The sequence below is a fragment of the Rhinolophus sinicus genome, linkage group LG13, assembly GCF_036562045.2.
Source record: "Rhinolophus sinicus isolate RSC01 linkage group LG13, ASM3656204v1, whole genome shotgun sequence".
In the NCBI taxonomy this organism is placed as follows: Eukaryota; Metazoa; Chordata; class Mammalia; order Chiroptera; family Rhinolophidae; genus Rhinolophus; species Rhinolophus sinicus.
In genome coordinates, this window is record NC_133762.1 from 56,875,935 (window position 1) to 56,893,610 (window position 17,676).

Genomic DNA, 17,676 nt, shown 5'->3' on the forward strand with positions numbered 1-17,676 from the left:
GAGTGACCTTTGACCCCACGCACACGCTGTGACCGAGGGAGCGCCGTTTCTGTGGTAACCTGCCTGCGCGTCCTCCTTAGAGTTGGGTGTGGAGCGCGGCGTAGGAATCTGAGTTTGAGGTGGGTAGGGTTGGCCTGCCCCGCAGGAGCGCGAGGACTGGGTCCAGGGAGTTAGGGGCGCATCTCCACATCAGTCTCCGGGACTGTGATGACCGCGCGAGGTCGGGTGGATCTGCCTAGCCGTGGCGTCCGGCAAAGGGAGTAAGAACCACGCTGTGATCTGGCCGCTCGAGGGCGGGGAAGAGAGGCAGGCCAGAAAACTGCGATTCCCTGCGTGCCCGTGGGCGAGCTGCTGAGCGCTGGAGCTGCCCGCGCTGCGCTGCATTCTAGGCCTTGTAGTTTCTGAGGTCCACTGCCCTTCGTTTCTGGACAGCTGTGACCAAATAATTAACTACAAGGTTTATAATTTAAAAAAACCTGAAGGTATTTTAAAGCCAGATAAGACAAAAATAAAAATAAATCAGTAGACTACTAGCAGACCAGCCAGCCTTCTTGTCAGATAAACAGATGTTTAAATTCTCTGAGTGTACCTTAATTACACAAATTCTCTTGGCCTCAATATCTTTAACTGTAAGATGATGATAATATCTATTTCACTGGGATTAAAGAGAAAATCTATGTAAAGCGCTCAGTAAATGTTAGGTGATATAATTCTTGACCTGCCTTCAAAACAGAAAAATTAATTATGTGCAAGCAAATGGTTAAGAGAATTACAAAGAAAAAGACTATTTCTTAGAGAAATTTTATGTTATGCATATTTTACCACAATAAAAAAGACAGGATTTCAGTCTTATTTGTAAAGTTATATGTTTTCACAATGAGGATGCATTCTGCATTGAGAAGGTATAATGAAGAATGCATTATAATGCATTGCTGTGTAAAAATAATTTAAAAAATTAAATGTCAAGAAAGATTGACATTAGAGTTAGAAATGTGAAATCAACTCATTGCAGCTGTGCTATGTAAAGCCATCTTAGGAAATGCTAGCAAGTGATCAAAACTTGACTGCAAATTGATTAAAGGTATATTTGTTTATCTAGGAAAGGAAGTGTCTGTCACAAAGGGTATGGATTGGCCCTGTGGTCATCAACAAAATAGAGATGTTTAGGCAAACATCTGTGAAGATGCCACCCAAGCATAGCCTAGCTCTGATTTTTGTGGCCTGGCGTCTCTACAGTGGATGAGGGCCCCTCAGGCTTCAGGGCTGGTGAGCGACTTCTTGAGGTTCACTATTTTGAATCCTGAGAATATAATGCTCAATAATAATATTAATGGTTGCTGATATGTACTGAGTGAGCACTAAACTATGTCAGACACTGCTTTTAGCATTTTGTACATAACTCATTTCTAAAACTCTTTGAGGTATATATATTATCTCATTTACAGATGAGGAAACTGAGGAACCGAGAGTTTTGGTAATTTGCCCAATGTCACAGCTAATAAGGGATAGAAGCTGGTTGTCATCCCTGGTACTCTGATTCCACATCCTATGCTCTTAACCATGGCCCCATGTAAGCCACCTTCTGATAGCTGGGCTTTCTGTGTAGCTGGTCCACAGAGAGTGCATGGGTGGCTCTGCCATAGCAGGAGTGGAAGCTAAACCAGCTTAAATAAATGTTTGTTTATATCTGCAGAGTGTGAAAAAGAATTTTGAGCCAATATTTCAAATTTGGGGGATGTTATGTAAATACCATGCTTTTCTTCCTTTGCAAAATGTGAAGATCTGCCATTCTAAGACCACATTTCCAGAAGGCAACATCTGGCTGGAACGAGACTAGCCTGAGTTCCCCATTTCACTGCAGTCACCTTGATACCAAGGTTGCGAGATCATGGCCACATAGCTCATGGGAGGTGGAGAAATAATTCCCTTCTACCCTGTTAAGGAGAGGAAGTCAGACTTGTACTTAACCCACATGACTTATTTGTTAACTGTCTGGGCCATAGAAACACCTGGACCGCCCCCTATTGACTTTCTCTTTGTAAATTAATAAATTGGCATTTTGTACTTGTTCTTTCAGTTTCTGTGAGCTTGGATAATGTAGGGCCATTCCCCAGAGCTGGGTTTGCTTTGAGCATGTTGATGAAACCCGTTCATAAGTCTGCAAAGATGAGGATGGTGTTAATTCACCAAGACAGGGTCCACTGGATGAAATTTCTGGATGCCATCTGCCACCTTTGCGAATCCTCCTGTGTTACCCTGCACCTTACACCCTTAACATCTGAAGGTTTATAACCATTTAAGCTGTAGTTAATCCGAACATCAGTGGACGATGAGGGCAGGGGAACTTCTTATCCATAGAGCCAACCTACAGGTCACTTAAACAGATGGGCATGGTAAAGGACTGGGCTGGAAGGAGAAGTCCAAGGCTCTGTTTCTGATCAAACATCTGTCCTGAGACAAGTCACTTCACCTCGTGGGCCTCACTTTCCTCATCTGACAAAGGAGGAACTCAGTTCAGTGATGTCTCAGGCCCCTACGGCACTCAAGTTTTTTGGTACTTTGGCAAAATGAAAATCATGCAAGGATATATCTAAACAACAACAAAAAGCCAAAAGGTATATTGTATTTTGAAAGAAAACTATGTATACTGCATGATTCCATGTATATGATGTTCAAAAATTGGCAAAGATCGTCTATGGGATAGAAGTCAGAATATAGTTACCTTTTGCAGGGGCGAATTGACTGCATGGTGCTCAGAGGCAGCCTTCCAGGGTGCTGGAAATGTTTCATATTGTTCTTAGAGTCAATATCATGGTGAAAAATTAATTTGCCTGCTTTGAGCTCACTAGCGAGTACGTAATAAGGTGTTTTTCCCTAGAAAAAAGGAAAGGAGGGAAATGGAAGGAAGGGAGGGAGAGATGGAGGAAGGGAGAAAGGAAGGAAAGAAGAGAGAGAGAGGGACACACACACACACACACACACACACACACACACGCTAAGACATTGAGAGAGAGAGTGAAATCATTTTGTGGCCTACTGTTTCTGTCAACAGCATTCCCTAAAGTGTCTTTCTCGAATGTTAGTCTCCACTGTCGCTGTCATTAGAGATTCTCCTCAGAAAGGGAGTGAGAAAGGCTGAGTTATACCAAGAAAGCAGGTACTTCTTAGGGAACTTCTCAAAGACTTTAATGGACATTATGGCCCCTCAGGAACACCATCACAAGCAGCATTTCCTACACTTATTTGACCACAGAACGTTTTTTGTCTCAAAATATCTCTTAGGACTGCTGCCCTTCAGGATTCCAGTTTGGGGAACTTTATTTGGAACATGGGCAGCAGCTGTCAGTATTTCCCCTGTAACTCTTGACCACATGCCTTGGTGGCCGATTAAATATAAGAGGACCCTGAGTCAGTAAACAATTCCTTTCAATGTTTTTTAATTCTATTGTTAGAATACTTTAAAGCAGCTTTATTAGAAACAGAGAATACAGTTGCAGAAACTTCTAGACAAGCCAGTTCTCAGAAGCATCATTCCCCTGGAGAGAAAAATGTCAGCTGGTTTGCAGTGTCAGTTGTCATAGCCTACCCCCAGGGGAAAATGTGTGCCACCAGCACTCTAACACCAAGTTCACTCTGATGTATGGAAATTGAATTAATATCCAATTTTGTAAATACTGTAACCAGACTGGCTTGTCATCTCAGATTAACAGGGGCCTTTTTTCTCTCTTTTTGGGACAGGATAAAAAATGTCAATACTCACTTCTCCAAGAGGAAAGGTAGAAGTGGTTCATTGCCGAAGAACAGAATCACAGGATATTTATTGTATCAAAAACCTCATTAGAAAATTTACCCAGAAGCTGTTTGGAAAGCTTAATATCATCTATCTTCTGTAAGTACATAGCTAAGTAAGCTGAAGAATGTTTATCAGTTTTAACACATATCTGGAAGGGACCCTACTCCTTTGTCCTTTATGGGACTTATGGTGAGGAATGGGCAATAAGAAAATCTGCCCTCCTGAGCAGGAGATCTTTGGGAACCTTTGAGTTCTGTAACAAGCAAATTGGAGGGGTTTCTCATGGGTTTTGGATTCAGGCAAACCTGGGTTCAAATCTTAACTGCCCCACCCACTAATAGAGTCACTTGGGGCAAGTTAATAATATTTGCTACCAGTTTTGAGAATTATTTTCAGTCAGGCTCTGTGCTTTGTCAACTTCATCTTGTTTAATATTCTGATACTTCTCTGAGGTAGCCTCTATCATGTCCATTTTAATGATGGGAAAATGGAGGCCTGCTAAGGTCAAGCAGTTAGTGACAAAGCCTGGATATGTTCTTATCCACTGCTGTTAAAATGTTCTTCTAAACTTCAAAATATGCATAGATTTTTTTTTCTTAAAATGTCTTTATCTCCCCCCCTTTTTTTTTGGACACCTGCATAAATATTCTTTAATCTGTTCCTAATTATTTTTATTGAAAAAGCTAAGAGATGGCTCAATATTTTGGATTTCATAAAGCTTCATATTAAATACAATTGAAATGTTTAAACTAAGGCCAGCCTAAGACATTAAAACTTGTAGTGTCTGATCAGCACACTGATGAATGTAATATATATTGGCACAGTTTTGTTGGAAGGCAGTAGGGCAATATGTATAAAATGCTTTAAAATGTATATACTAATGAAATTATTTCATTTTTTGTCATTATGGTGGATTAAATACCTTAATGATAGCCTCTAGATGGAAAAAAAACATGTTGATACACACACACACACACACACACAGATAAGTACTGTGCAGAGAACATTATCAAAATGAAATCAGAAAATTCAGGAGAGCAGCTGGAACCAATGCCACTTTCTCCTTTAGTATTTTTGCTACATTCTAGAAACCTCATGCTTCTGTTTTGACAGCTTTGCAAAGAACAGAAGATAAATACTCCCTCTACCTAAGGAGGGAAGCATTAGATTCTTTTGTGTAAAACTGGGTTGTCCATTGTAAGGACAAATGAGATATAAGCCCACTGGATAAAGTAGATCGTAAGCAAAATAACTTGTTTCAATCTCGGCATGGAATGAAGCCTCCTCCAGGAAATCATAAGCGTGTATTGACTTGAGGTTCATATTAATTATCTCTGTGGTCCCAGAAAGCTTCAAAACTTCCCAAATAATGAATGCATTTTTAGACAAAAATTGAGTGAGTTTACCAGTAAACTTAATAAAGGAAATAAAGTGGAGAATTTGAGTAAAGTGGTCACAAGTTAGTAGAATGTCCAGAAGACTGGCTGAAATAAATAACAATCAGGTCTGAAGGGGTAGAGTTTCAACTCAGACTATAAATAATAACAGAGAAAGTTCCAAGGAATATGAGCTCTTAGTTAAAAATCACAAATATACAAGGAAACATGTATCATTAGTGAGAACCAACAACAAAAATATCCAGCAAAATCAGACTCTCAAAGGCTTAAGATATTAAATCAAACAAAGACTATAAAATAACTGTGCTTACTATGTCTAAAGTGAAAAGATAAGTCTTAAAAGATCATATAAATAAATGAGGCTTGAAAAAGTCAAATAGACCATCTAGAAATGGAAATGTAGTTGAAATTGAAAGCTCAGTAGATGAGTCAAACATCATAATAGACACAGTTGAAGACAGAAGTATTAAGGTGGTTGATCAATACAAATACATTATCCAGAATTCAGCACAAAGAGACACAAAAAAATGTGGGTAGGCCATTTAATAATTAAGACTACTAGACTTCTCAAAGTAGATAATAGTACTTGGAACAGTCAGTATTTGAAAAGATAATGGTTGAGAACTTTCCAGAATTGTTGGAAAGCATCAATTCTTCAATCCAGAAAATGCAATGAATCCCAAACAGGATAGATACACAGAGAAATCCACCACTAAGCACATCATAATAAAACAGTGAAACACCAAAGCTAAAAAGAAGATCTGAAAAATAATCAAAGGAAAAAAGACATCACCTGCAAAGAAGTAAAGATTAATAGGTGGTTTCTCACTAGCACCAATTGATAGCGAGAAGATGGTGGACTATTTTCAATATTGTTGAGAAAATAACATCAACCTAGAATGATATACCCAGTGAAACAATTTTTCAATACCTAGGGGAAAATAAATGCATTGTCGACAAATGAAAACTGAGTTTACCATTGGACTCTGAAATAAGGAAATGCCTCACAATATACTATACGCAGAAGGAAGATTATCTCAGCTGGAAAGCCGAAGATATAAGAAGGAAAGTAAACAAAAATATGAATAAATATGTGGGTGAATCTAATTTGTATAAGGCAATAACTATAATAACCAATTTACTATAGGTATTAAATATAAATAATAAATTATAAGACAAATAATTTAGATAAAATACAGGACAAAATAGCATATAAATTGGAGGCATGTGATTGTAATGAAAGTACTCTTAAGGTATTATTTAGGAGGAGGGTGTAGCAGCTAATACACAAAGGTGCTCTTCCTCCTTCCCATGAACCACATATCCTGCTTTATGCCCTCATGTCATTCCTTCTGACACTGAATTAAGGCTGGCCCTCTGTAACCAATAGATACCAGGAGACGTGATATTTTATGACTTCAAGAGGAGATCATAAGAAGTCTTGCAACTTCCACTGAGTCTCTTGGAATGCTCCCTCTCAGAGCTCAGATGCCATACTATTAAATGCTTTAGTCACATGGCCACATGCAGGTGCTTCATTTGATAGCTTCAGCTGAGATTCTAGCCAAAAACCAGCATCAACCGCTAGCCATGTGAGTGAGCCATTTTTAACATTAAAGATGTTGAGATGACTCCAGCCACAGCTACAATTTGACTGTTATCATATTAAGAGACCCCCAGCAAAAACTGCTCAATTGAACCTACTCAACCCACAGAACCATGAGAGATAATAATAAATTGTTTTAAGCCACTTACCTTTTGGGTGGTTTGTTACATATCAATTGATAACTAGAACAGAGGATAAAGACTTTGGTAGGAATATATGTTATATGGCTAGAATAATCATTAAAAGGATAGGCAGTGAAATTTTAACTTCTGATCTATAGAGGGAAATAGAACAAGAAATTTAAAAAAACCCTGAACCTAAGAGATGGCAAGATGGGAAGAAGAAAAAAGAAACAGAAAACATAGGACATATTAATCACATAGTAGGAAGACAGAAAAAAAATTCAACTATCTCAGTAATCACAATAAATGTGTTTGGACAAAATTCTTCTGTTAAAAGATAAAGATGGGCAGATTGACTGAAAACAGAACAAAGCAAAAGACAGTCATATTCTGTATGTAAGAGACACACTTAAGATGCAAAGGCACAGAAATATTTAAAGTACTGGGAGAAAAAAAATCTCATTAAAAAAGTCTAGTGTTGCTATATAAATAGCAGACAATACATACTTTAGGGCAAAAAGCATCCCTACAGATAAAGAATGTCATTATATAATGATAAAAGGTTTAGTTTTTGAGAGAGGCATGACAGCTTTACAGTTGTATGCTCCTATTGGAACAATCCTAAAATAAAGCGAAAAGTAATAGAACCAAAAAATGAAACAGACATACCTACTATCATAATTGGAGATTTTAATATACCTAATATAATTGGGAGACCAAGTAAACTAAAAATCAGTTATGATATAAAAGATTTCAACAAGAACACAAAGAATGTGACTAATGGACATATGTAGAATATTGCACCAAATTATTAGAGAATACATACTCTTGTCAATTATACATGGAAACACATATAAGAATTGAATTCCTCTTAAGCCATAAAGCAGGCTTAAGAAATTTCAGTGGTTGGTATCATACATAATACATTCTTTGACTACAATGTAATGGAGTTAGAAATCAGTAACAAAAAGATAAACACTCATATGTTTGAAAAATTTTTAATGCAATTATAAATAATATGGGTCAAAAAAGAAAAATGAAAATTGAAATATATTAAGACTTGAATAAAAACTAAAATATATTTGCATATTAGATACCTATGTATGTAAATATGAATACATACTATGTGTATATATAAAATAAATTTTACTTTTGTGTACTGCAGCTAAAGCAGGCGTGGGTGTTTATTACATTACAGGCTTCCATGCTACCCTATATTCCATACCTCTGCATTCTTATCCCCATCTCCTGTAGTCCCCACCTTTTAAATCTGGGCTGGGCCTCTGACTTCCAATAGAATGTGATGGAAGTGGTGCTGTGCCAGTCCTAGGCCAAGCCGTGAGATGGCCTGGCAGTAGGGCTGGCACTAGGGTAGTATGAGTTGTCCAAGGTACTCACTTCCAGATGCTAAACCCGCACCAACTTAAGAGTGAACGCCTCCTCCAATTCTGAGGCCCGAGAACCTCTCCTGCCTCACCCTAGTCCCAGGCCTGCCTGGCAGAATTCAAGTTTGTGTTCTTAGGAGCCTTGCACCACCAGGTAGAAAATCTGGCTACTCTGCTGGAGAGGCCACATGGATTTGTCACATGTTATTTAACTCTATCAGCAAGGGCTGGAGTGGGTCTCCATAGTTATACACTTTAATATTTCTGTGGTAAATAGGAAGATTCTCTAAGTGGGGTAAAGACTGTAGAATAATCTCATGTCACTGAGTAGTCTGATTTTGCTACCAAATAAGGTATAAGATAAAGTTCTGGTTTTTAGGGATTTGGGGATTTTGACGGGATTGGATTTATACCTGTATAGAAAACTTCATGCCAAAAATTTGAAAATGTAGATGAAAAGTATAAATTTTTAGAAAATAGAGTTTCCTAAAGTCAACTTCAAACGTGATTGAAACCCATTAAAGAAATTGACTCAGTAATTTAAAATCCTCCCACTAATAAAATAACAGGCACAACTGCCTTTACAAACCAGTTGTACCAAACATTCAAGAATTAGGTACATCCATATGTTCCATATGAATGAAACGTTCTAGAAACAGAAAGACAGAGAACACTCCTTAACTCACTTTATGAGGTTAGCATAATGGTAATACTAAAATCAGATAAGGACAGACAAGAAACGCAGGTTAATAGCTGATCTCCCATAGAATGAGAATTGAAAATTACATCCAGTCTTGTTCATGAATATAAATGCAAAAATTCTAAACATAACATTAGGAAAGGAATTTAGAAATACACATAAAAGATACCATACCATGATGAAGCTGGATTGATCTCAGAATTCAAGGTTGTTTTAATATTAGAAAATTGATTAATTCACTACATTCCCAGATTAAAGGAGAAAAATTATATAATCATCTCAATAAAGGAAAACGTTTGATAAAATTCAACATTTATTATATAAACCTTAACAAAATAAGAATATGACAACTCCCATATCCTGCTAAGGCATCTATAAAAACCTTTAACAAACATCATAAATAATGATAAAATATTAAAATAATTCCTTTTACTATAAAGAACAGGCTGAGGATGCTTGTTGTCACAACTTCTGTTTAACATTGAACTGGAGATCCTAGCTATTGCAGTAAGAAAGAAAAAAATAAAACAAAGTGTTAGGATTCAAAAGGAAGAAACAAAACATTTTTTGCAGGTGATATATATTCTCTATGTAGAAAACTGGAAGGAATATGTAAACAAATCATTAGAATTAATATGTAAGTTTAAAGTTGCTGGCCACTAAGTCAAACAAAAGACAATTGCATTTTTATAGACTAACACTGAATGCTTAGACATCATTTTTAAAAAGAAACTATTTACAGTCATGCCAAAGAATATAAAATACTTAAGGGTGTTTTACCTAAGGGTAAAACTGACAGGATAACTCCAAGCCCATTATGGGGTAAACTATCAAACTATTGAAAGACAGTAAGGCAGACCTAAATGAAGAGGCATACCACATGCTTGGACATCGTAAAGAGGTCAGTTATCCCCCTAATCAAACTCCTACAGGGATTACTTGTTGAGGTTGACAATATTAGAGTAAATTTATATGGGAGCAAAGGGCCAGAACACTCTGAAAGAAGAAAAATAAGAAGGGGAGACTTGCCCAACTAACGACTAATTGTAGGTATAGTGATTAGGACAGTGTGGTGGGCAAGGAATTCACAAAAGACCGATGGGACCGGATAGAGATTCCAGAAACAGACCTGTACGTACTCGGAAATGTGATGATAACAAAACCAGCATAATAGTAAAGCCAACGGGGAGAAGATGTACCATTCAAAATGGTGCTGAGACAATTGGGTATCCATATGGAAAAGAGAGTGACTATAAATACCAAACTCATGTCATATAAAAGAAAATCAATTTGGGGTGAATTTATGACTTAAATGTGAAATAACATGTAACGTTGATGGCAGAATCGCCTAGATTCCAAATTCATTTATCCAGCTTCCTGACGGATGTTACCCTTGGATACCTAGCAGATACTTCACACCTAGCACGGTCATCCCCTGCCTTCAAACTGCTCTGCCCACACTGTCCCCGTCCGCGTAACTCCAGCAACTTCATCCTTCCATTTGCTTGGCCCAAAAATCTTGGTGTCATCTTCGCTCTTTCATTTACATCCTATACCAGGAAAGGCTGCCAGCTCCACTTTTGGAACACATCCAGAACCTGGCATCTTCTCTCCACCTCACTTCTACCACCAGCATTCTTGCTTGAGTATTAGAACAGCCCCCTAAGTGGTCTCTCTGCTTCCGCCTTGATGTCAACCCTTGCTCATACCCCCTCCCGCAATAGCCACTGTCACTGTTCAGACACATTGGATCCTGTCATGCTTCTTCTCATAACCATGCACTGGTTTGCCATCTCCCTGGCATGATGTGATGCAGAGCCCACTCTTTTCCTTTTTGACCTCATCTCCCTCAAGCTACTGATTTGCTTTATTTTTTTCTGGAACACCCCAGCCACATTGGTGCCTCTCATCACAGCTCTGATACTACCTTCTCCTGGAAGCGCACTGCTCACACACAAGGTACATCCTCTCCCCCTTATTTTTCTCCATAGCAATTGCCACCACCTGATACTCTACGCATTTTAGTTCTTTAAAAATAATGCCTGCCTCCATCCTCTAGAACATCAGCTCCATGAGGACAGGGATTTTTGCCTGTTCCCTGCTCTATCCCCAGAGCCTAGAGCAACACTTAGAACACCTATTTGGTAGGTGTTCAGTAAATGTTTGTTGTATTAATGAATGAATCTATTACTAATCATATGACTGTATAAGTCACTTACCCTCCCTAAGCCTTAGCTTCCTTATCTGAATTGGACAGTTGTGCGTAATTTACAGGATGAGTGGGACAGTGGAAATAACTTACATCGGTGGAGTACCTACGTAGTTCCTAGGAGGTGCTCCTAGTTTTCCCTTTCCTCTGAGTCTGCCTGGAAGAGAGCAGGGACTAGAGTTGGGCAGAGCTGAGCTTTTCTATTATTCTTCCCTTCCCTTCTCAGCACTTGGGCAGCCATAGAACAGGATGAGGCACGACTTTATGAGTGCAATGGAATTCTCTTCCAAATATACCATTGAAAGAAAACAAGCTGCAGCATGTCATGTGGAGGGAGGTGTGATCACATCTGAGGTGGGGAAGTGAGTGGCAGAGATTCAAGAGTGCTGGGTGGGAGGGATGCTTTCACTCCTTTAAGGATCTTTTGAATCTGTACCATAAATTTCCTTACGTAAATAATTTATAAGCCTAAACTTTGTTAGCAAATGTGCAGTTCTGACTTGTCCCTCCTGGGATGAAGTATGCCACAGCCTGAGCAGGAGGGCAGACGATTGTGCTGTGCATGTGATCACCAGATCTTCCTCAGTCTCCAAGGGCCCATCATTTTCAGGGCTACTCAAAACATGGAATGCAGGGTCGGAGCGGGGTTACAACTGGGGCCTTTCTACAGAATTTTTTTCAAAATGCTTCCACAAATGTATTTTCTCAAATTCTCTACATGGTCACATGCTAAGTACCTTAAATTACTGACAGCTGGCTGTTTCTGAAGGTGAGCTTGATACCCCTGCTGGGTCTTGCAGTGACAGTACGGGTACCTCCAATGCATGTGTTTAATGTGTTTATGTATTTTCTGAATTGGCAGATAGGAAAGGTATAACATGTCGTGTGGGAGGGAAATAATGAGCTTTTTATTTTAAAATGTTAAAATGGGATCCTTTTTGCAAAAGGTTGTGACCTACCTTAGAAGCCAGCATATTTTCAGAAATAAAAGTAAATTTACATTTTCATTAATATCCTGGAGCTCCCGAAACAGCTGCTACCCAGCCCCTGGAATCTTTCATTTTTCATGTTAGGTAACTCCCTCTCCCCATTCTGGGCCAACCTCGAGGCTTAGAATCCTATTTTATAGACATTTCTAAAACTGGTGGTTTCTTTTCTAGTTTATTCAGTTTCATTTTATTGACTGCTGGCTGGCTCAGTCACAGAGAGAGAGGAATGAATAAAACTTACCTCACCTAAAAAAACCCTGCTAAATTTTAGGGGAGAAAATGAGCAGGTTGGGCATAACAGATGAGTGGAGAAAGGGACTAAAAGAATCAGCCACGTTGAGTGCAGATGTCCCAGTGCAGTGAGGGGGATGGGAACGATGACGGCTGCAGTTCCCATGACAGTGTGCGCTGGACGCAGAGTTCTGTGTTATTCATGCCACATAACAAAGCAGAAAATGGGGACACTGTTTCACCAAGATGTCCATCAAGTACAGTTAAATAAAATGAGTTTGGGCTGAGCTTGGAAAATTTCCTAAACCAATTGAATAAATGAGACATTGCTGTAATGAAAATAACTCTGATTTCTACTGGTGAATAATGTCTTTGAGCTTTAGTATATTTGGTGTGAAATATATACGTGTGTGCGTGTGTGTGTGTGTGTGTGTGTGTGTGTGTTATTAGGGCTCCTTTGGTTAGGATTTGACTTTATATAAAGAATAATTTTAAAACACTTTATATAAAACACTTTATATAAAGAATAATTTTAAAAAATAGCTTTAAAAACACACCTTCTCCCTCTACTATTTTTTTCCTCTCCCTTCTTTGCTTCCATGATGATTTTTATCTTTTCTGTAGAGGACCTAATGGGTAAGAGGTAATGAGAAGTGGAAATTATACATACAAAAGGATGATGCTACAAAAGTTACTTTTTGCAGTCAGCCATTTGGAAATTGCAGTGCATTTTCCCATTGAAACAAAGTTATTCATGACTGGCTTACCAGGCCAACCCACAAAAACCTATTTAATCTATAATGTCTGTGTGGTATAGTACTGTGCTAATTGTACTATAGAACCCAACCACCATCCTAGGTTCCCATGGATAAATGTTTTTCAAGTTCAAATTGGAATTCCAGGAACACATTTCCCTTGCTTCCCTGAGGGGATGGCGGTTGCCCTCTCCCAGCTCTTGCCCACTTCCTCCTCTACCACAGTCATTGTCATCGCTGACATGTGATGGGCCGGTGCCCTGGGCATTTTCTCATCTGGATTAGAGTGAGGACTCTCAGTATGAAGTTGTAGGTTATGGCTCTGGGGCAGGGGAGTCAAGAGGTCCAGAAACTGGAGGGAACCCAGGAGTGGAATGAAGGTCAGGGCTTCAGTGAATCAGACTGGGAAGGTTGTGGGGGCTGCATCCTCCTGCTTATAAGTCCTTTGTATGGATACTGCATTCTTGGGACCTGAGGGTAGTTTGTTGCCTTTTTTCCCCATGATAGCCAGTGCTTTGGTAGAGCTCTTGGGCCCAGTGCTCCCCTGGGGAGGCCCCTGCTGTGGAATGTGGCTTCCTATGAGAGGGAACAGTGGCTGTAGGTGCTGAGATCAACATCCCTAGCACAATGTTCCTGAAGATACATGTTCCTCTGGTGGTGCCTAAGGTGATTTGACTTGATACATGTACAAGAAGTTTTTGTTTTAAATGTTATATCTTTATTTTTATAGTTATATTTATAGCAAGGGATACTGGCTTTCCATTTATGAGAGTAATATAAATTTCCTATTAAAATGTGCTTATTTAAGTCAAAGTAAACTGGTTTAAAGAAAGAAATTAGAACAAGAAGTGCATGCGTGTGAGAGACTATTCTTTGGTGAACAGCTCTAGTAAAATGATATGCCGTCAAGTGGGAAAAAAGCAGGTTACCAACTGTATGGGTTGTACGATTCCATTTTTAGAAACACACAAAATACATTCAGTATATAGCTGCCCTCAAAAACAAGATAAATCTGGACAGATGGACACCAAAATATTGACAGAGGTTGGTTAACTATGGGAGGTGGTATTACAGGTGATTTTTCCAATTATTTTTTTCTCTTCTTAATTGTGAATGCCTTCTATTTTTTTATTTTTTTAAGGATTTTATTTTATTTCTTTTAATTAATTAATTAATTTTTAAGGAGGGCACATCTCACAGTGGCCCATGTGGGGATCAAACCGGCAAACTTTGTGTTAATTAGCACCACCCTCTAACCAACTGAGCTAACCGGCCAACCCAGTACTTTCTAATTTTTTACTGCACTGATAATACAATACTTTTCTTATAAAAATGTAACTGGAAAGCATATATAACTTTCTCTATGCTCCCCATTGTCTCTTCTCCTTCAGTTATATGTTGTCTTCTGGTCTCCTTAATAGGGAACATGGGTGACTTCTACCTTCTTTGTTTTTTGAAGAAACATTTAAATCTTTTTTCTCCAACTTAAGATACTAGTAGAATTCAGTCAGCTGAGAAAGTGAAAATTGCATTTCAGTTTACATACAAATGGTTCTCTGAGTAGTACACTATAGCTCTTCAAGTCACGGCTCTTGCTGTCCTGGCAGGCCACACGTCGGTTAGCTGTTGGGAGGGACCACTGAGACATCCTTTTGGGCCAGCCACCAGGATAAGAATTGGAAGACTTGCTTCTCCTTCATCGTCTTTGTCAACTTGCAGGGTTCCCTTAAGCTTAAGCAAGAACCCCTCAAGGTTTCCATTTCTACAGCTGGATCAGATGACATTGCAGATGCTCAGATTCCATAAGAATCAATTAGCTCAGGGTTTGGAGAAATTGGCTAAGAATGCTGACAGAGGTGAAGCTAAACTTAAGTTTGCTGCACATCAGTGACCAACTCATCCTAGTTTGCCCAGGGTTTTTCTGGTTTTAGCACTGACAGTCCCATGTCCTGGGCCCGTCAGTCCCGGGCAAACCAGGACAGTCAGCCATCCTAACTGTACAAGGTTAGGCTAACACAGTGGCACTGGCAACATGGAGAGGACAGGGAAAACTATACAGTCAAACAACTTTCCCAGCCAGTGTCCAGGGGAACGGTATCATAATATGATATGATATTATATCATAAATATAATACCTTTCTAATGAAATGTAAATTTCAATACAATTTTAGTTGATAGTACCAGATGTCCTGAAAGATTTATTTCAAGTTTGCTGTCACATTGTATCCGCCTCTTTCAATGGTTATCGTACCTTATACCGTGGTTGCTAAGATTCAGTAGCCAAACGGGGAGAAAAATGACATCCTCATCTCACTTTCATTAATCTTATTTATATGTGTAATTTTAATCACTTCCACAGGGAGAAGGCAAACCTTGCCATTACTCTCTGCAATGACAAGGAGGAGATCATGGCCCAAGCAACCTTCCTGGACTACCCCAACTGGAATGTGGCCGAGCAGGATAAATGGGTGTCTGTGTTCCAGGAACTTGACAGTGACATCCCATGCACGGTAAGGAATCACGGAATCAAGCATAGTGTCTATTAAAATAGGCTGGATTTTGAAGGAAAAGCCTGTGGTTATATACATGTCATATATATGTATATATATATATATATATGTGTGTATGTGTATGTGTATATGTATGTGTATATATATATATATATATATATATATGAGTTTTGGAGTGAGCAGTTCAAAACTCACAACAGAAAGTATATAACATTATGACAGTTAGAAATGAAGTTAGCTGGTGGGGAGGAAAAGTGGGTCTGAGAGCAGGAAGCCAGAGGGAATAGGAAAGGGCAGGTAATATCCATATCAGACAGCTGCTGGCTTCGCCCAGGTCATGCTTTGCCGATGAGGACTGGGAGCAAGGCATTAGTGGGAGTGTCAGAACATCTGCCTTCCAGGTCTCTACACTGCTCCAAGCGTCAATGTCCAAAGTCTTTGATATGTTGGGAGGGCACTGCCATCTACATATTTGCCCCTGTAATAATGACAACAGAGCCTCAGATTCATGTTACACTATAATTTTCAAAGTGCCTTTATGGACTCTGGCTCATTCAATGTCTTCTAGCTGCAGGCACATGACAACCTGTTGGCTATTAGGAGCCAGGTCAGCAGTTACCAGGGAAATGGCCTTAGTAGCTGGTGCCACGTCTGAGCTCTCCCTGTCCTCGGCCTGCCAGAGCCAGGCCAGCATCTGGCCTCAGTTTCTGTGGAGAGCCAGAGGCTGTGACTGTGGGCAGCACACCTGCCTGTCAATGGAATTCAACAGCATGTCCCCAGAGTCCTGAGGAGTGTCCGCTGAGTGCATGAGTTCACCCCTCATATACGCATGCGTGCATGCACCATACACACATACGCACACTGGGCACATTATCTAGCACTCATTCAGCTAGATGGTGCCTTCTCTTTGTCCTCTATGCTCTTCTCTACCTCACTACCCTGTACACCCAGTTACCTTTGTCAGAAAAATTATCTCAAACTTGGAAGTAGACCAGAAAGATTCTTTCAGTCGGTGCTTGTACCTTTGATTTTCTATTGACTGGGCTATTTTACAGTTATGTAGGAATAGTGATTAACTTGTTGATTTTTATCCATTTGAGATATAACTAATTTTTAGTGGTGGAAGTGGTAACATCAAAGGTTGCAGTTTGTTGTCCAGTAGGACATTAACTATTTTGTATCTTACCCAGCAAACTTCTAACATTCCTTCATTAAGTTGCCTAAAATAGCCAGCTTCTCAAGTGCAGTGAATCATTTTTGTCATCTCGTTTGTCACCTCATTATTTGATGGGTTGAATAAATCTCTATTGTGTTCATTTTACATTTGCATTAGGATCATGATTTTAGCATTATTCATAAATACTTTCCCCTTTGTTCTTTTTCTTGTTCTCTTAAAGATTGCTTCATTTTAAACTATTTCCTACAGTAGTGTAGAGCTTAGCTGTCCAGTATGGTAGTCACCAGCGGTAAGTAGCTATTGAGCACTTCAAATGTGGCTAGTCTGAACTGAGATGTGCTGTAAGTATAATATATGAACCAGATTTCAAATACTTAGTAGGAAAAAAAGCGTAACATATCTCATTAATAATTTTTTTATGGATTCCTTGTTAAAAATGATAATTTGAATATATGAGGTTAAACAAAATATATTAAAAATTAATTTCACCTGTTTAGTCTCTTCTTTATATCTACTAGAAAACTTAAAACTACATATGTGGCATGCATTTGTGGCTCAAATTATTTTTCTATTGGACAGCATTAGGATAGAGCCTTAGGCTTAAAGTATTATTACCTATCCCAGGGGTATTTATAACTGAAGTAATAATTTTTGTCTTAAAGCTAAAGAATAAATCTTGAATTATAATATTTTTGATGGACGAGAGAATCTGGGAGATACATCAGCCAAGTAATAAACCATGTACTCCTAAAGCTAGTCCTGTTTGAAATGTTAAGCAGATGTTAAGTAAGGTCGTTATGGG

General features: G+C 38.9%; 1 protein-coding gene across 5 annotated transcripts in view; it reads left to right on the top strand.

Moving 5' to 3' along the window:
* Positions 1-19: 19 nt before the first annotated feature.
* Positions 20-17,676, top strand: part of CFAP61 (cilia and flagella associated protein 61) — a 332,611-nt gene continuing 314,954 nt past the window's right edge. For 2 of the 5 annotated variants that reach the window (XM_019712531.2, XM_074317334.1), the window contains exons 1-3: positions 20-119; positions 3,739-3,889; positions 15,547-15,697. In XM_019712531.2, coding sequence (XP_019568090.2) covers positions 3,747-3,889; positions 15,547-15,697 — 294 coding nt within the window. In that variant the 5' untranslated portion in view covers positions 20-119; positions 3,739-3,746. The other 3 variants (XM_074317335.1, XM_074317333.1, XM_074317332.1) reach the window with 3 other exon arrangements.